The sequence below is a fragment of the Hyposmocoma kahamanoa genome, unplaced genomic scaffold, assembly GCF_003589595.1.
Source record: "Hyposmocoma kahamanoa isolate Upper Pololo Valley unplaced genomic scaffold, ASM358959v1 101, whole genome shotgun sequence".
NCBI classification, from domain to species: Eukaryota; Metazoa; Arthropoda; class Insecta; order Lepidoptera; family Cosmopterigidae; genus Hyposmocoma; species Hyposmocoma kahamanoa.
In genome coordinates this window covers 2,328,756-2,349,180 of record NW_020653333.1, presented here as the reverse complement: position 1 = coordinate 2,349,180, position 20,425 = coordinate 2,328,756, and the positions used below count along the sequence as shown (strand labels likewise).

At 34.7% G+C, this 20,425-nt stretch overlaps 1 protein-coding gene across 1 annotated transcript in view; it reads right to left on the bottom strand.

Annotated features, from left to right (window-relative positions):
• The window catches only part of LOC113230362 (sodium-dependent noradrenaline transporter-like), a 36,716-nt gene that overhangs the window by 8,360 nt on the left and 7,931 nt on the right, over positions 1-20,425 (bottom strand). Inside the window, exons 3-12 of the mRNA XM_026464268.1 lie at positions 17,352-17,474; positions 14,343-14,474; positions 12,542-12,604; positions 8,096-8,273; positions 6,696-6,829; positions 5,473-5,612; positions 5,042-5,145; positions 3,677-3,801; positions 2,651-2,763; positions 1,434-1,571 (exon numbers count right to left, since the gene is read on the bottom strand). Of these exons, the coding sequence (XP_026320053.1) occupies positions 1,434-1,571; positions 2,651-2,763; positions 3,677-3,801; positions 5,042-5,145; positions 5,473-5,612; positions 6,696-6,829; positions 8,096-8,273; positions 12,542-12,604; positions 14,343-14,474; positions 17,352-17,474 (1,250 nt within the window). The remainder of the gene's footprint in view (positions 1-1,433; positions 1,572-2,650; positions 2,764-3,676; positions 3,802-5,041; positions 5,146-5,472; positions 5,613-6,695; positions 6,830-8,095; positions 8,274-12,541; positions 12,605-14,342; positions 14,475-17,351; positions 17,475-20,425) is intronic.

Below are 20,425 nucleotides of genomic sequence, written 5' to 3'. Positions count from 1 at the left end.
TTTGATGATAAGTATTACTATAATTATGTACTTAATTTTGAGAGTAACGTTTGTTCCCTTTTTTATTAGAAATCCACCAGAATCGTTTGATCATAGCTACAGTAAGTAAGTAGATTAGTGTAAGTAACCTATAGTTCCTACAATAACAACATTTAGGTACAATTTACATGTACCTATACATTTTTCCTATTTTTAGTAAATTTTTTGTTATTATTGTCATGTATACAGTTATTTTTTTTTTTGCTTTCATTGCAGAGGGAGTTAATTACGGATCGAGAACTTGGAATTATTAAACCAAGAAGTAATGTTTGTGACGTAAGGTTGTTACTTTTACAATAGCAATATATATATAAAAATAGTGAACGAAAGAACCGGTAATAGCTAGTGTAAAAATATTTTCTAATCATTCCAGAAATTCGGAAGATCGAGTACATACTCGATTTTCGGAAGAGTCAAAGATCTCAGTTATTTGTTGACAAACAGAACCGACAAACTTCTCCATATAAAAGAAGGATCTTCTGGCTCTTCTACCATTAATTGACAGTGAATGTCATGAATTTTAACTAATGTCATGAATTTTAACTGCCAAAACGGTAAGAGTCGATGAAGACTCAGATTTAAGCGATTATAATTATTTAACGACAAATGTACAGATTAATGTAACATACAATACATTTTCATATTTTTATACAATTTCTTTATTTTTAACGCACAGTTGTTTCCATACACATTTTTATTGTGTAGTGTTTATGCTAAAGATGAGTGTCATAAGTATTGTTATAATCATAGAATAGTCGCAGCTAAAGGAATAAGTCGTTTTATGTCTTAAAATTTGTTAACATAAGTCGTGTTGTACCTTTACGCTCTTTGTAAACAAGGGCAACTCGAAAAAAACTTTAAAAAAATATTGAAATTATGACTGGATATTTAACCAATACCCATCAAACAAAAGCTTAGACGTGTACCTAAAGCTAGAAATGATAAAAAATGCTAATAATAAATGCGAACAACCAACAATCAGTAAAAGTATGGTTTTTTTTATCTCCTGAAAAGTGTCGATTTTGAGTTATTCCCTTTTTCACTGGAGGCACTGAAATTTCAAATTATACATATGTCGCATATTAATTCCAAAAAACTCAGAGGTCAAAAAACAATTCGTACCCGCGGCCTCTGTTTGAAAGAAGGTATATATAATAAGGCTACCAACCTTCAAGTTTTGATAACAGTTTTATTTCAAATTTCCTTTGACAGCTCAATTAATAACGGTAACACACTTTTTAGAAGCTGTAATGTGAGCATTACTGCGTTCCGGTTGAGAAGGGTAATGGTGCTGTGACAATGCTACTGTTATGGATATGGAAGGCGTGTCTCTTACCACCAGGCGCACGACATGTTCGTTCGTCGTATTTGGTATTATACAAAAAAAAACTTACAGGGGTGACATTGATGCAAGCGACGCAAAAGGAGATGCAAACAACGACCAATGTAAAATGCTCCCGGCGCAGCCAGTGAGCACCACTGGCTCGAGCTTGATCTAGAAGACCAGTTATTACACACTCCAGGCCTCCCATCTGTTGAAACGCAGTTAATTATAATTTAAATACTTATTTACAACTACAAAAAATTTATCTAAATTAAGAACACTGTTCTGTTAAATGTTAAGGAGTTCAGTTATCCAACCGCACTACGAGTATATATTTTTTTCGTTAAAAAAAGGAAGAGGTTTTTATTCAATTGTACTTTTTCATTTCACGCATAAAAAAGTACGCATCCGACATTTTGTCGATTTCCATGATTATTTTTTGTTAGAAAGGGGTTATCTCAGAAGTGGTCAATATCAAATTTGAAGAAAATATTCCACCTCTGACTGTCGTAAATTTGGGGGATTCGGCTTATTGGATTTCACCCACTTTCCGTGAATCAATTTCAATAAAACTTGGCAAATAGATGTAATTCCATATACTTTTCATGTCGTTTTTTTTTAATAAAAGACTTGTACTTTATTGTTTTTTAAGTAGCGTTGACATCGACTTTTCATAATAAGTATCTCTCGGCAATCGTCGTAATTAGATGCATCCGAATACAAATTTTCTAATATAATTAATAAAATGATCTTTTTTAAAATTATTTGTCATCATAACAATCAGTGAGTCGGTAACAGCAGTGTCGCAAAATATATGCGTAACAGTACTCAGAAATATAGAAATATGCGAAATATCAATAAGTCATCAAAGATAAAAAATCAAGAAATAAAAAAGTACAATGGCAAATTACTTTTTTATTAACAAAGAAGTTACCAATACGTGTTTGTGCTAATAAAAAAATATTCAAATTGTTTTATTACGTAGAATATTTTTTACGAATATAGGCGTAACCTTAGAGGATGGAAGGCGTAACTCAACGATATCTATGGTAGGTACTATTAAGTCAGTCGTAACGCAATTTAGTTTATTTAGGAATGTAACGATAGGATAAGAGTGAATGACGAGAGTGAAGGAGAGGAATGAATGAAGTCATTCTTTTAATGAAGAGGAAGAAGTGTTTTTTTATAGTACACGTTGTGCCTAACGTTTCAATGCGAAAAATAAAAGAGACGCACTGAATACCTACCTGAATTTTATTGTCAGTAATTTCCCACATTCATACATACCCCTGAGTCCAATCCGAGCATGATAAGCATGAAGAAAAATAGCATAGCCCAGAGACTGGCGCCAGGCAGTGTGGCCACTGCTTCAGGATACACTTGGAACACGAGTCCGGGTCCTGGAGAAACAACAAAGTTGTGTAATAATTAATTTATTTTATTCAAAGTTTTATATATATTGGAAATGGAACTATTTTTATGAGTAGCCGTGACTATGAGCGGGACCTGTCAGTCACGTAATTTGTGCTATGGAAAAAAGTCGTGTGTCATTGAACAAGTGAGAACTAGCTTTTAAATGTTTCTAAAACGTTTCCAACGTGCGCGTCAAATTTGGCTACTTATGAGCGACGTACGGGCGGAGGCCGAGCGTTACGAAACGCGGGAACACTAAAATCCGTTGCCCACCGTACCGAACTTGCAACTAGAAATCCGCGGGTAATAGGTCCCCGATTCTACGAACATCTACCCACAGACCTGAAAAGTGTTAGAAACGATGAAACGTTTTGTACCCGACTAAAAAACCTTTTATTGGATATTGAATTGTACAGTATCGATGAGTTTCTTTTGAAACAATTTTAATTTTATTTTATTCGACAAGCAGTAGTTATACTACTTTATTTTATATTCATTATTATTATTATAATTTTATTACCGACGATCATAGTTATCCCTTGACATTGTATTTCCAATTGCAATATTGTGACATTGATAACATGAAATAAACGATTCTATTCTATTCTGTTCCAACATAAAGAACTATGCGAAACCTTTAGGCTGCTAACAGATTGACTGTTTATTTGCTGTTAATGAGTGAAGTCGTAATCAACTTCATGCAGCCTTATCCCTGAAAACGGAATGGTTGGGTCCAATTAACTGTTAACTTATCTGTGGAAACTTGTAATTGACCATAAATATTTATTTTTGTAACTATGTAATTTAACTTTGTAGCCTACTGTTAGTTTCCCTAAAAATGTAAAATAAAATAAAGTTAATTGCTGATAATGGTAGTCGATTGTTATAAATAAGCATTACCTTCAGTGGCGACAGAAGATATCGGCACGCCTTGTTTATGCGACATGAATCCGAGGTAAGTAAAGATTACGAAGCCAGAGAAAAACGACGTAAAGCAGTTGACCAGTGTCGTGACCAGGCAATCCCTGAAATTAATAAAAATTATAGAATTAATTATTATATATTTAATTACATATATTAAATAACAAAAATATTATTAATTTTAACAAATTAGTGGAGTAATTTCACAGCAAATAATTGAATATCATGGTGGTGAAACATTCTGACATTTAATAAAAATTTAATACAAAAAATATTTCGAGTAATTTTTAAGTTTGTTGAATGTCGTGATGTTTTATGATATTTAATTTTTTTTAATGACTCCACTAGTTTGTTATCATTATTATAACAAACATTGAAACACATAGAAAAATTCGTAAGGTCTGCTGGTTCGTTCCGTGGCTTAATTGGCAGAACATCTGGCACGTATTGCCTTAGGGTGCTGGTTCGAATCCAGCCGAATCGAATTAATTTTTCTTAGTGTTTCGATCTTTAATTATAATTGATGATGAACATTTGACCGTATAATATATATCTGCTGGAAATAAGTACTTGGGTAAAAAGTAGCTGTAGAACTCCATGTGAAAGAATTCTACAGGGAAGTATTGCAACCTTACCTATTTCTGCCGCCAAACAGTAACATAACCATTCAATCCTCTCTGCAATCCAGTTTTGAAGGGTAAGAGTGTTGGTGAAACTACAGGTACATGAGACTTCTATGTCTCAGGGTGACAGGTGCAATAGCAGTGCTCTATAGAACTTTGCATTTCAGGAATCTGAGATGCACTGCAAACTGTCGAGTCGCTTACGACTAGACCACGGCTTACTTAATAGTTACAACGTAACAGATACATCACTCTCATACAAAATCGAAAATACCAAGGCTATAATAGCCTACTAAATTTGACTGATGACACCAGGCGCTTACTACGAGGAAAAAGGGATCTAAGCACGCGCATTGAGAGGTGAAAATAACTTCCCCCGCCGTGTGCAATCGTGCGGAAACGAATGCTCGTAAATGAAAGACTTGTATGGGCGCTTGTGCCGACGTCGGTACGCTCAGCGGTAGCACTTATCGCGTAACATTGAGCGAGTTACGGATACCTGACTAGGCCCATGCCAAGTGTCACTTGATAATATAAAAATGAAAAATATGTTAAAATAAAATAAAATTTCTTCAGTGTCATACCCACTCAACTCAACACAACCCAATACGTCCTACTGTTGTGTCTTCTCGTAGAAGATGGAGTCGGTCATAATCCGCCAATACAATATGTAAGAATTATGTCTTGAAATATCTATAAATGTCAACTGAACAGTACATACCTGTAACAATTATTGTGAAACGTATTGTAACTTGCGTAAGACAGATGTACTCCAAATCCAGCACCCACAGAATAAAATATTTGTACCGCTGCATCCACCCATACCTAAAATAGCAATTAAAATATCGAACACACATTTTGTTAAATTTAAATATTACTCCTCGATTTTAATTTTTTATACGTGAAAGCGGATGTAAATTTCGCTGTGTATAAAATATAACGGATGTTAAGGTTATTTCGAATAATACGCGGAAATTAATTTACAAGTGACTACAGATCACAACTTCGCGAATATCAACGAATATTGAAATAAATACAGATGTCAGACGTAATTGCAAAAATAAATTTATTTCAATTTTACTACGTATATTATAATTTTTGTTATTACAGTGTATGAATCTGTACTTATTTACAAATAAAAACGGATTGTACCTGCGTGTCCTTCAGCCTTGTAAGTTCGGGTTGCAGATAATAAGCGATGCCGCTGGTTGCGCCGGGCAGAAGTAGACCACGTGCAAGGAGTATGGATAGCACTACGTATGGCATTGTAGCTGTCATCCATACCACCTTTCCTGATATTCGATAAATAAAAACATGAGACTTAGGGTCGTATTCTAGAATTCTACTCAATGCTCAAGTCATGATTTGAGCAGACTTGGGTATGATTTCAAGCACTGGAAATACGACTCTAATGGCAAGGACTTGAGTATGATTTTCAGTGCTCACTGCACTGAAAATCATACTTAAAAAGTGGAAGTCAGGACTTGTCCTGACTTGAGTATTGAGAAGAGTTCTGGAATGCGACCCTAATACTATTGTGTCTTGCTGGATTCCAAAAATTTATACCTTATAATTGATTGGTATGGAAGGCCAAGAAACAAATAAATGCATTTTTTTTATTATGAGTCTATACAACCTCAAATGGCTTTGGTTGATTTCGCATAACAGTGAAAGTATTGAATCAATCGCTTTGAAAATACAGTAAAATTGAGGATAAGATTTACTATACAGGTTGACAAAAAAAAAATCACTGACCAGTTAAAAGGAGCATCTGTATAATGGAAATAAAAAATACATGTTCGGTTTTTTTTTCAAATAATTAACACAGTTTGACGTCTCAAAGATTTCCGAAAAATTTTGAACAATATTGACACCCGACAATTAACAGACGCCGTTGCCATAACAACAACAACGGTGTGGGGTGGCAGTGGACGGCGTCGGCGCGCGAGTGTGTATTTGACAGACAACAAAGTACTAAAGTAACGCGCGAAGCGTTAGCGCCTACACAAGTGGGCGCCAGTCGCTCAATTTTATTTACTATTTTGAAGTAAGCACGCGTTAAAAATTAATGGGAAATATTGTTTGTTTTATTTGACTAGTGTGTTCTATTACTGAATCTTATGCACAGGAAAAAAAATGGTCAGTGATTTTTTTATCAACCTGTATATACGGAGTATATACAATAGGTACTTTACATATACCAATGATTTTTTTTATATCAACTGAACTAAACTAAACACGTTTACTACACGATATATACATTTTTCAAATGGCTTTAAGTTCGTGTCCCTACCACTCGACCCAAGCAAAATGAACCTTATTACTACGGGAAAAATTTGAATTCCAGCTGAAGTGGTATCGATTCCTAAACTTACCTGAGCTTTTAACGCCTTTGAAAAGCGACAGATATAGTGTGACGTAGACTAAGCCCAGGCAGATGGCTAGCTGCCATTTAGGCAAACCCAAGTCATTGAGGCCTTCGGAATGCTGCATTTCAAGAACTGCTCGACTGCAAAAGAGGATTTAAAAGTTAATAATCATCACTGTGTCGTCTATTTTTTTTTAGTAATTTAAAAAAATAGAACGACTCCTTCTTATTTATTAGAGAAACATTGATTTCCAATCCGAGGCTCATACGTGACTCGGCTCGCGCCCGACACGGTCTAATGTGAATAGTCCTTTAAGCGTAGAACACTGAGAGCACGGATCGGATCACGCGCCCGCTCGTGATATGTGTGAACACGCGCCTGATCCGACTCTTTCTGTGTGTTTCACGTTTAAGCTAAAATGGCGACTTAAGTAAGCTTTTTGTATTTCCAAAAAATATTGAATGAAACCAATATATCGATGGGTCCTGAGGAAATGCTTCATTTCATTATAATCCATAAGGTAACATTAAAACAAAATCAAACACGTTCAAGGAAATACAAGGAAATCTTGAAAATATACGAGATTGGAAGTTCGGAAGCCTCTCCTGTAAAATTGTGATTTTGCGTTTTGGCCCTTATACAAAGATCTCATCGGTATATCGTTGGTGTTTTGCAAAAACGGCGAAAGTGACATTTCGAAAAACTTTCAGAGAAGCATGTTTTAGTTTTTCACGACCAGTGAGCTTAAATAATACTTTTTTTGGTCTTAGTGCCATTGCCACTGCATCTGTCACCCAGAGACATAAGTTGACAAGTCCCACGTGCCGGTAATTTCACTGGCACCCTTATCCTTCAAAACCGGAACGTAATAATGTTCACATTATTGCTTGGCGGTAGAAATAGGTAAGGTGGCAGTACTTCCCTGGACGAACTCTTTCACAAGGAGCTCTACAGCCATTGACTTACAAATAAATGGACGATGGGTCTAATACAAAAACCACGAAAAAAATGTCCCAAGTCAACCTATTTCAACGTAGTGACATGTAAAGGAATATGAAAAAGCTAAAACGTTGAATTTAAATTGTAATGTCATCGCAGTACTGTCTAATTTTGCTTGCTTCGCTGTCAGTCGAACAAACGAAGGCAAAACGTGAATGACGCTCCTTATACGATTTTAACGCCCTATAAGTTCGGACACTTTTTAGCGCGGACCCGACGTCCATATAATTGTAAGCCAATGTCTACAGCTACAAAAATTGTATAATTCTAAACCTAAGAATTATAATAAGTAAAAGTATGGATGTCTGAGCCTTTTCAAATCATTGAATTCTCAGATTTTATAGATTGAGATTGAAGTTATGAAGTTCTCTACCTGTTAAAAGTACTTTTCTTTTTTATATGCTTACTGAAAAAACTCAGAAGCTGGAGTAAAATGCGACAGCGGTCCCTGATATTTGACATCTGTGCGATTGGTTGAGTTGAGTCTGGAAGAATCCCAACAGTGCTCCGTGTTCCACGCGTTATCACAATGCACCCATGGAAGCTCTGAACGGGCTGACGCCACGAGGAAGTAGAACGCCCAACCTGATAATGGAATGAACGGAACTTAAAATATTAGGCTCTATTTACATTCCTGCGGAATACATAGAGCCAAAAACCACGGAACAATAAATCGATACCTCCAATAACACTAAGCCAACTTAATTTTTGGACTTGTTCTGTTTTTATTTTGTTTTTTGTTTCTTTTTTTTTTACAAAATTCGTTATTTTTTTTTGTTTTTTTTTCACAGAATTCGGGGAGCACAACTAAGATTATATTTATATTAAACCGCCATATTTATTTACTAAGGCAAATAAATATGGCTGTTTACAAAAATAACAGAAGACGACCAAAAAATAAAGATGGCGTAGTGTTCATTGGAGGTATTGAAATGTAGAAGTGCTTAGTTTGCATGCAACATGTGCCAATGATAGGTAGGTATATATTTAAGTTCAGTCAGCCATTTTCGCTTTGTACGTTATGGTCTGTTTTCAATTAGAAAATCGTAGAAAAATGCCTTATTTTACTACTTTGGAGCGCAATAATCTCAGTACAGAGTACTAAAAAACCGATCTCAAATGTTTGTGGAATTACATTTATTTGCCAAGTTTTATTGAAAACGGTTACCGAAAGTGCGCGAAACCGGATTCATCCCCTAGTTTGCCACTCTTAGAGATGAAATATTTTCTTCAATTTAAATGGGACCACCACATCCCTTTTCCAACAAAAAAAGGAAATACACTGGGATTGAGAATCTCCTCCCTTTTTGAAGTCGATAAAAAATATATTAAATATATCATGGATAATAATATTATTCACGTTGAGGTTTCAGATAATCGTTGTCTTATTTCATTTTAATAAATTTCCCATTTTCTGTTTATCGTAATACATTTTTTTGTTATAAAAAACGAAAGTAAGCCATATACCGCTGCAATACGATCGCTTCTTTTTTTAAAAACTAAGTAAACATCTCGAATTCGTTGATGTACTGACCGCTAGATGGCAGCACATTGATTGAAATTTCAATGTAAAATCAAAGCGGCGCAACTTGCAATAATAGGTATTGTACTTGAATGATATGCCAACAAGGTAGAGTCTAAATTATATTAACAGTCCAGAAGTTGTTGTTTATTTTTAAACTAGAAACTACGACCAATCTTAATCAAGATTTCTAGTGATCATATTAAGAATGTGTGAGTTCGGCGACAGCGGTTCTGATAGTAACCGAGGGTTAAGGCAATTCTATTGCTTTTTTCTTCCCGCAGCTGGCGCATCGTATTCATAGTTTGTACGTTACACAATAATTGACATAGAGTTAATTACGCTATGTACAACTTCGTTACAAAAATTCGCTTCTAAATAAAATAAATTCGAGTTTAAATCAGTTATCTCGTTCATTTTTTTCTATGAATACGAAATCACTTGTCATAACGTCAAGCAGTATTTATATAATTATCGGAAGAATCGGTAATAGTGTACCTACTAACTACAGTAAAGTCTTAAAGTGAGTAAAGTAAGTGTAGGTGAGTGCTACGACTAAAAAGTCGTTGAAAAAACCAAATACAAAGACGCGACGCAAGCACATAGAAGAATTCGTAAGGTCCGCTGGTTCGTTCCGTGGCTTAGTTGGTGTGGCGTCTGCCACGGTGGGCTAGAGGACGTCGGTTCAAATCCGGCCGGATCGATGGAATTTTTTCTGAGTGTTCGATCTTTTTATTAATAATTATAACAAACTAGTGGAGTAATTTCACAAAAAATTACTGAATATAAATTCAATAAAAAATTTAAAAATATTTGCCTACTATTTTATAATGCAATAATTCCGTACAATTAAAATTAATTACGTAAATGTCTGTCACTTACATGTGCACGCGAAGTACGCACACTTGCGGCGTCAGTCTAGATATAGTATGTCTATGTATTGGACTGTCAAACTCCATAAATATTACCTGCTAAATTTCAAATTAAAGTATAAAAACGTTGAAAATGAATACAAAGGTTGTTTTATAGAATGTTTTAGTGTTTTTTGAACCTGAACAATATGAAACCCGATCCAGTGAAGGATAATTGATGACAAAATATTCAACACAAGCGCAGTTATTTTCTTCTTTATTAATTCTTTTTTATTAGTAGGGATTTCCGGAAAGTAACTCATGTATTTTTTAAAAATATTAATGCCACCCTGGTTTCACGCCAATAAATCACGCCTCTGCCGCTGCCGTCGCGGTCGAAAAACAACGCACATCTCTAGTATAGACACATGCAATAGATCGCGTGAAAAGGTCATAATATAATGGTAGTCCTAAAACGCCAACGTTTCGAAAGGAAACTTAACTAATAAACTGGGTTATATACAGCTACCTCATATTTAGCACGTTGGATACCTTCCAAAAGCATTTTGGCTCTCACCTACCATCGTTTGATTTTACAGCTAGATAATTACTCGAGCTTCGATAGCTCAATAAATAATTTACTATCTAAAGTGTGTATGAATACCATATACAGCGTTATCTGTAAAATAATAACAACCTCGTAGGACTGTATTACTAACATCACAAACAACAACTTTTATTACATGAGTTTTAATTCACCACATTTTACTTTCATACAAAAATAAAAATTGTAAATACATCGCTTTAAACAGTGACAACTCTGTGAAAAACGCAAGAGCGCAGTTAGTGGTCGTCGGGTAGGACGCTTACACGTTCGAACTTACTACCTTACTAACTAATATAGATGTAAAAAGTGTCAAATAGCAAATAGTACTACAAAAACTTTCAAAACACTATAATCACAAGGATATTGAGTCTATTCTACGAGGCATTCAGTAAACGCACTCTACCCTTACCAAATACATAACATATACCTTACAATCTGCACTAAGTCAAATATACTATGAATATATATAAACATATATATACACCCCACGCATAAAGGTCAATCTTTGTTGTTTATTTTCTTTTTTACACTATCTTTTTTAATTACATAGTTTAGTTTTTAACCGACTTCAAAAAAAGGAGGAGGTTCTCAATTCGACTGTATGTTTTTTTTGTATGTATGTTACGCGGTAACTCCGGTATTTGTTTTCTTTTTTTTTTGTTAGAAAGAGGGTCCTCCACAGTGGTCTCATTTAATTTTGAAAAAATCATCCACTTCTAAGGGGGCTGTTCACGCATGAAGATTCATTTTTATAAATAGCGCCTAAATATTATTATAAGGAGCAATTATTTTAATGGTTGGTTTTGCTATTCTCCAATTCAAGGCGTTTTTCTCTCTCAATATACTTTGAGTAGTGAGAACCGATTTTTTATTATCTCCTGTGTCAAGTCCTGTATAGTGGCGAACTATGGGATATTTCAATAAAACTTGGCAAATAGATGTAATTCCACGTACTTTTGAGGTCGGTTTTTTTAGTTCTCTGTACTGAGATTATTGGTTATTGTTATTATATATCATACCTTTACTTCTTACTTTAAGTTGTACTACAATACAAAATCTCTTGTGATTGTGTTTATTGGGAAGAATCGGGCTTCCAAGATACAGTATCATACTAGTTTGGAAGTCAGAGTATCACGATTTTGTAATAAATAAAGATTATTATTATTATTATTATAAAACTTAAAAGTTTATTTTTGGTACTTCATTATACGTTGTAAAAAGTCAAAGAACAATTTTTTTTATAATATTAAGTGACGGGACAAACAAGTTGTACACCTGGTGGTAAGCAACACGCCTGTCCATAATAATGCAGTGCCACTCAGAGCTTTAAGGCGTAATATTTGGGGGACAACTGCGCCCGACACTCTGAGACATAAGTTGACAAGTCCCATGTGCCTGTAATTTCACCAGCACCCTTTCCCTTCAAAACCGGAATTTGAGAAATTTTATTAATCGGATTCATCCCCTAGTTTGCTACCCTTAAAAGTGGAATATTTTCTTCAAATTGAAATGGGACCAATACTGAGGTACCCTCCATCCAACAAAAAAAGAAACATCAAAATCGTTTCAAAAATTAAACGGAGTTATTGCGTAACATACATAAAAAAAATACATTCGAATTGAGAACCTCCACCCTTTTTTGAAGTCGGTTAAAAAGTATATGCTCGCGCACGGTGTGGTATATGCGCTGTCTATTACAGTCTTTTGATAATACCGACATGAAAAATTTTAAGGAAACTGGTGGGAAACGAAAACGAAAAATATGGACGCTTCGCCACTGGTATCTATAGTTATACAACAAAAAATAACAACCTTGACTTCGAATCTTAATGTAAATAAACAACCACAATAATGATTAATAGAAAATGCTTACCAATAATGACGTTGTAGTAAAATGACACGTAAAATGCTACCATCACTGCACAAAATCCCACACCTGCGAAATGATTTCAAAAAAGTTATTATTAATAATTACATTTTGATGTAAGTAACCTTTAAAGTACAACTTCCTAACTACCTAACCTCATTGTACCTATAATAATTATCTTTATATAATTATAATTAGAAGATCGTATAATCAATACATAGAATAAAATCATTAAAAGCTGACTCTGAAGCTTTTAATATTTTGAAGTCAGAATAATAATAACAACGCACCTACGTAGACTCATAGCCCCACACTACAGAAACCCTGTACCGCGGGAGCCATGGACACACACATAGACATTCACAAATTACACCCAAACTCACGAGAGAAATAAATGTAGGCCGTACAAATATTTCTCCCCGCTCGGGATTCGAACACGGAACCTCTGCATCGCAGTCCAATATTGCAACGATGTAATTCCGCCTTCCCCTTTCCATCACCGGGGGACTAGGCGTAGGCTTGGGTTCCACCCCTATGTTGTGGATATTCCAAAGATTCGCACGAAGCGTTACGCTTCCACATTTTTATGGCGAACGGCTATGGAGTGGAATTCCCTGCTGCAGACTTGTTCCCTGAACGTTATACCTTGGGTCTTTTCAAGGCGAGAGTGAATAGGCATTATTTAGGTGTGCATGCTCCATCGTCGACCTCATCGTCACTTTCCATCATGTGAGATGGAGGTCAAATGCGCACTTATATTTTATAAAAATAAAAAAAACTATTCGGCGACGGACACAGTGATCTCATCCTAAAACACAGATCTAATATCTAGTTTAGGAGTTGGAAGCTCATATGTAATTGTAAATTATGTTGTACGACGTTTTGTGCAACTTGCATTTGAGTAGTCCACTAGGAAACTGTGTTACGTGTGTGGATAAAAAAAAACTATAAACTAAAAAAACAATTATTGTTCCGAAAACGGATTTTTAAATGGTACTTTTTTAATTATCTGAAAATTGCGATAATAAAGAGATAAACATTATGAAGAATCTAAATCACAGTATTAAACTTTTTACTTTATTTCCATTAAAAAATTGAACATAAAAGTTAAATTAAAAAGTTTTTCAACAGTAATCTTAAAATAACTAGTTTCGTAATTGTTCAGAATTAACGTAGCTAGTTTTGCAACAACACTATGATAACTTGGCTAGTTTTGTTGTAATAATATTAAAAAATACAACTTGAATCTAATTTTAACTTTCCTTTAGACTGTTGTACCCACGTCGTCAACCATCAATGTATCTTCATTATCTGTCATTTCTTCTTCGGTCACATTTGATTGTACTTGCCCGATAATATGAGTATACAATTCAAGAATTTCGTATGTAAACCAATGTTCCCCGAAAAATTTGACGATCAAGTTTTTAATAAATGAACACGAGGGACCTCTCGGATGACAAAATAATAAATATCAAACTAAATAACGGATTTTGCACGAGTTTATACTCAATAGAGTAGCGTTTGCAGGTTGACGACAAAATGGAAACTTTTGAAAGTGCAAAACTAAGAAAGGTAGCGACTTTTACAAAAGTAGTCAAGATTGACACCGATTTGTTCAGAATATACCTACCAAGTTTCGGCACTGTATTGTTGAAGTATTTGAAATTATTTAAAATACCGATCCATTTTACGCCATTAACTAAAAATCATCAAATGTCACATAGCGCTGTTTGCAAGTGGACTACTCATATGTAAAGTACAAAACAAAAATATTATTAGATATTATTATTACTTATTAGGAGCTCACCTTTAAAAAGCGGGCATATCTTCCAAAGTGTTATTGGCCCTTGCCGATTGTATTGTCCGAGTATCAATTCCATGTAAAACAGCGGCACCGCACCAAATATCAACATCAGCGTATATGGAATTAGGAATGCACCTGTAAATAAGTGTTACGTATATGACCAGAAATAGAGACGAAATAATCGAAGGGCCATCCATCCCTGGCAACTCATCAGGCAAATGGGCCTTATATCATTTTTAAATATCAATTCTCGTTTGCGCGGAAATCACAAATTAGAAAGCTGAAATAGTACAGCGCCAACAACTGACCTGTATGTACGTCTCCGTATATTCCAAAAATATTCTGTATTTATTGTAATAAAGATATCTCTACCTATGAGAGGCTGTTTTATTCGGTGGTGTGAGAAAAACATCTAATTACAAAACAAACTATTATATAGATTAAATATTAAATATTTAATTTTTCAATTTTCGTCCATTATAGCAAAGCTCAAGTTAAACTGGTCGATGTGAACTGAAACAATTGACGACACCTGTCAATTGTTTCAAATTTGCGCCGACCAATCGGAGCACAGTTGTCGCCGTAATGATTTGGCAGAATAGTTTTCAAACAAATTGAATGACATTTCGTCTCTATTTCTGGTTATATACTCGATGCCTTAGATGAACATGGTATCAACTAAAAATTTGGACTTTTTCTTTTAAAATGCAGTCCTATAAAAAAAATCGAGATCTTTCTAATAAACTAGGTCTTATAACGATCGGATGTGGTATGGCGCGGGAGGCAGGGTAGTATCTTTGAACTTTTTGCACGTTTTGTCCCCAAACATTGAGTAACACAGTCGTATTCTGTAATAAACACGAAGTTGTAGTCGTCAAGACGTCGTCGTTCGTTGAACAGGCTATTAAAACTAAAACACAGCATGTGTTCGTTATAAGGAAAGTGTATTTTTAAAATATTTCTTTCTAAAAGGATAACGATTAAGTCAAATTATCGTTTTTGGGTTTTTTTTCATTGAATTGTTATGGTAATCTATTAGTACACAGTATTTTTTTGAGATATTACTATGTTCCTCAAAGTATTATCGAATTGAATATTATTCCTTCTTTCATTTAAAAGTATTAAGCATGAATAGTTTATTTAAAACTCTGAATCTCAAAGAATATATATTCAAAAGGGTAATATTATAGACCTCTCTGAACAATTTCAAGATTTTGTCAACGGAATTGAATAAGAATAAGTATTATTCGAAAATACTATTGTTAAAAGAGTAGGCCTTAAATAGAACAACTATATTGTAATATAGAAATAGAAACTTTAAAATTCCTGAAAAAAATGTGTTTTTGAGGTAATACTCTGTTCATTTGGATCAACGACACATAAATTACAACCAGATGAGACGACGGGACGCGTGCACATCGGACATGGAGCCAGGAACGAAGCAGGGACGACTGTTGCAGTGAGTAAGTAAGCGGCGTTACGTTCCTCTCGTGTAGCGCGCGGTGCGTTGAAATCATAGCATTGCGACGACAACGACGCAGCTCACCGGCAGCGCCCGTGTGGTATGGCTCTTACTCAGTTACAATAAAATGTTATATGCGACAGTGAGCGAAGTTAGGAAGGATATAATACGTTCAATATCGCTGTTAAGTGACAAGGTTGTGACCGCAATACGACATTTCTTCTTTTTCATAGCACTTTTGATAGAACGGTTGTTAGTGGACTCTCTGCCAACGTTCGACATAAGATATTTATTTTCTTTGATAATTATCTGATAATTATCCGATATATTGTATTCGATAAATATCCATGCCGATTCATGCGTTTGTCTCTTTATTTTTGACTAAAAGTAACAAACAATGAGAAAACTAAATTAAACACGAAGAAAAATCTTTAGGAAAACGATTTGATTTGTGAAGTCTTTAAAACTGATAATTAACACATTTGGATACGTCTCTGATACAAGCATATACAACGACATTACTAGCGGTAGCATTTTATTTTGCCAGTTAATTTTATCAATAATATAATCATGACAGGTATATTTGTCAAGGTAATTATCACGATTATAATGATCAAGATAATTATACTATCAATGAAAATTATCACTTCGAACCCTGCTCCCTGGTGCATTCGTCCAAAAGACCGCCCACTGTAGATTTTATTTTATCGGTCCATCGCACCTGTGACACGACACTTATCTTAAAATAGGATGCAATCGGACAAACCGATACCTCACACGTACGTTGTAAGTCTAAATACGATTTTTTGCCTTTTAACTTAAAGTATATTCATCATTTCAGCCTGTTTGCATCCACTGCTGAGTACAAGCCTCCTCTCTATAGCGCCATTCTTTCCGGTCCCTCGCGAGTCGTGTCCAGTGGTTTCCAACAGTGGCCTTGATATCATCGATCGATCGGCCGTGTGGTCTGCCTCTTGATCTTTTTGTGTCTCTTGGCCACCATTCATTAACGGCTTTTGTCCATCTTCCATCGTCCCTTCTAGCCAAGTGCCCCGCCCACCTCTACTTAAGCTTAGCTATCCTCGTAGTCACGTCTACTACCTTTGTGCGACGTCGAATGTCTACATTGGGTACATGGTACGAGCATGGCGCACTACATTGCCCTTTGTTTACTCGAATCTTATGCACATATTCTTTCGTGAGCGGCCATGTCTCGGAAACTAGGTAGGACACATTGGTTGAACACCTTGTCATCAGGCTTAAAGTATATTATAGGTTCCATATTTAAAAGTAAAGAAACCACTTAGTGTTATGGTTACTTTCAAACATGGAACCTACAATATGTATAAAACAGTTTTTCATTTAAGTTAAAAAGCAAAAAGTGGTATACTGACTTACAATAATTTAAGTGGGAGGTATAACTAGACGGTTTATGGGAAGTGGTCTATATCACCCTTGCACACAAAGGGTTGCCGGCCTTTCGACACAAATTGTTTACTCGCTTTAAAAAAAAAATTCTTATCGCGGGGTTAAAACGTTGAAGCACTCACCGCCACCATTTCTGTAGCACAAATAAGGGAAGCGCCACACGTTGGCTAGGTCGACTGCGAATCCGATGATAGACAGGAGAAAGTCTGCTCCCGTACCCCATGTCTCACGCCCGTCGTTCGGTTCTGCGAATGTACACATAAAATCATACCCTTGATATAAAGCCTATGTCAAAAGTACTTTTATCACATGAAAGTCATAAGAATAATATAAAGTACATGAAACAAATTATTTATATAATAGTGTGACATTTCATAACTGTCCTATTTAAGTATAAAAAGTTATTTCTTCAGAGGTTGCCATTTTGCAAATATATCCTTATTATACCAAGGGTCAAGTCATATTGAAAGAGCAGAGGCGCGTAACGGCCAGATAGGAGCTAGAGCACGGTGCCTATTTGAACTAGTCCCTACAAGTCTCACGCGGCCTCGCGGCTGCTCGCGGTGCCGCACTTACAGTAGATTTTATCACTTCAAATCAATTTGAATTTTACCACTCGAAATGGTCGTGATATTAGTGACATAAAGTTTTATTAAAAATAACATCGGGCTCTATTGTCTGTCCGGAATTCCTACAATTCACTTTCGGTTCAACCTCCGACCCGAACTAATTACAGGCAAAACGAGTTTATGAGGTGTATAAGTAATAATTTTAACATTTTATGTAATACTTAAATGAGAGCACTGACTGAGCACTTCTTTGACTCTTAGTGAGGCTTACAACTGCTGTGGTTTTTCTTTTTTTAAATGTTTTATATAATAAGTTAGGTAAATTCAGTACCCAGATTCCTTATTATATTTTTATTTGTGAGGATTTTTAATTGGTTCTCAGTTGTTATTATTATTATTTAATTTAGCTTTAAGCTGTTGATCTTCCTCTAACTAAATAAATAAATAAATTTTGTTCTTTAGAAGATAAGATTCAAAGTGCTAGCTAATATTTTGCAGCAAAAATGTTCCTCCGGCCGCTGTCTTTCAGTGTGACTTGACCCTAACTTAGCGACATTCTATTTACATTAGCAACTAGCACTTAGATGTGAATTGAATGAAATTGGCTACTATTTTTTTATTATTTAAACGTAATTTCTAATTTGTTTTTATTACTACTAATGCTAGTAGAGATCAAGAGTACTTCAAGTTATTTAACTCTACACAACTTGCGATAAAAACGGGCCCAATTCTAAAGTGTGCTTGATATGCATATTGTTAATATTATAATAATTACACTAAGCGGAGAGTCGATTCCCTATCGAAGGCTTATTTTTCTTATTTATTTCTTAATTATATTTTTTCACTTTTCTGCACATAAAAATTTGCGTTCGAACGGAACCTATCAAGGTACGGTTATTTGCACAGGTTAGTTTCCACACATTTAATGTTGGGTGATTTCAATCCGTTTTGTTGGAACCAACATATAAAGCCCAGAAGATTTTTGTATACATGTTTGGTTAGGTAGTATTTTGATTTATCTGCTTGGATTTTATTAAGAGTCCATACAACCTCAAATGCTTTAGTTGATTTCGCATAACAGTGAAAGTGTTAAATCAATTAGTTTGGAAAAAATATATAGTAAAATTAAAGATATACATTGATTAGTATGTGGTGTGAAAACACGATTCCTAAATAATTTTTCGATAGAAAAAAAAACGCAAAATTACTTTGAAATTTTACTAGAAAACCGCTGTAATCGTAGGTGCTTTACATATACCAATGATTTTTTTTTATATAATTGAACTAAATATATATACATTTCTCAAACGGCTTTAATTTCGTTTGTAAATAAATAAATTCTGATATAAAGCCAATGTACCTGCCGGTCGACTCGCGCAATAGAACGCTTATAACATAGAACCGATTCTGTACGGGAAAAGTTTCAATTCTAGCTGGGGTAGTATCTATCTACAGTCTTAGAATAATAACTCATAGAATGATAGTTTCATATCAAACGAACTGTCACAAGTGAGGCAAAAATCTAATTCATGTAGGCTAGTTTTAGTAGTAGGTTAATTTTCGGTTTTATTGAATATTTATATAAAAATGAAAGTTGAAACGCGTTACTTCCTTGTGGAATGTGATGTTAGTATCCATTTTATGTTTGTCTGACGTATTTTTACACTCATTTACCGCACATTTCGACATTTTTAGCTAAAATTCTTGATCTGTTTGCGGTGCAAGTTGACCTTGAGCACTGAAGGCCCGCCCGCTCGTGTAAGTCCATTGGGCGCGCTTCAATTTGCCTCACTAAGCGTGTGCGGACTAGGTTTCTATGCGTTATTATTCTAAGGACATACATTGATTAGTATATGGTGTGAAAACACGATGCCTAAATAATTTCTCGAAAAAAAAAAAACGCAAAATTACCTTGAAATTTTACTAGAAAACCGCTGTAATCGTAGGTGCTTTACATATACTAATGATTTTGTTATATAATTGAACTAAATATATATACATTTTTCGTTTGTAAATAAATAAATTCTGATATAAAGCCAATGTACCTGCCGGTCGACTCGCGCAATAGAACCTTAGAGGATGGAAAAAAATAACATAGAACCGATTCTGTGCGGGAAAAGTTTCAATTCTAGCTGAGGTAGTATCTATCTACAGTGATGTATTGCTTTTATAATGGGGCTGACATATTCATTAAAGATCAAAGTTAGTAAAAAATAAAGAGTTAAAAAAACGATTGAATATATTTCCCATATTTTGGTGGCCTTTGACCTCAATTATCTCAGGTCCCACATCGCATTCAAATATTTGGTCTTTGTTACTATTATATTCTTTATCTACACACACATCATAAACACTCTACTATGTGTTCAAAAACCGCAAATTCCGACCAGCATAAAGATAAACTGTTTTGTTAGAACAAATTTCTTATCTGTGAAAATGTTATTATTGCTTCTTATTAACATTAAATTCCATCCTCCAAGTATTACATTCTATTTTATTATTACATTCAAATTTCGAACATCTCTGACAACCAAAACAATTTGATTCCACCTCAATTCTAATATCAGTTGAGATGAAATTTCATTCGAAATGTCAACAGTAAACAATTTTGACAAATCTCACACGTT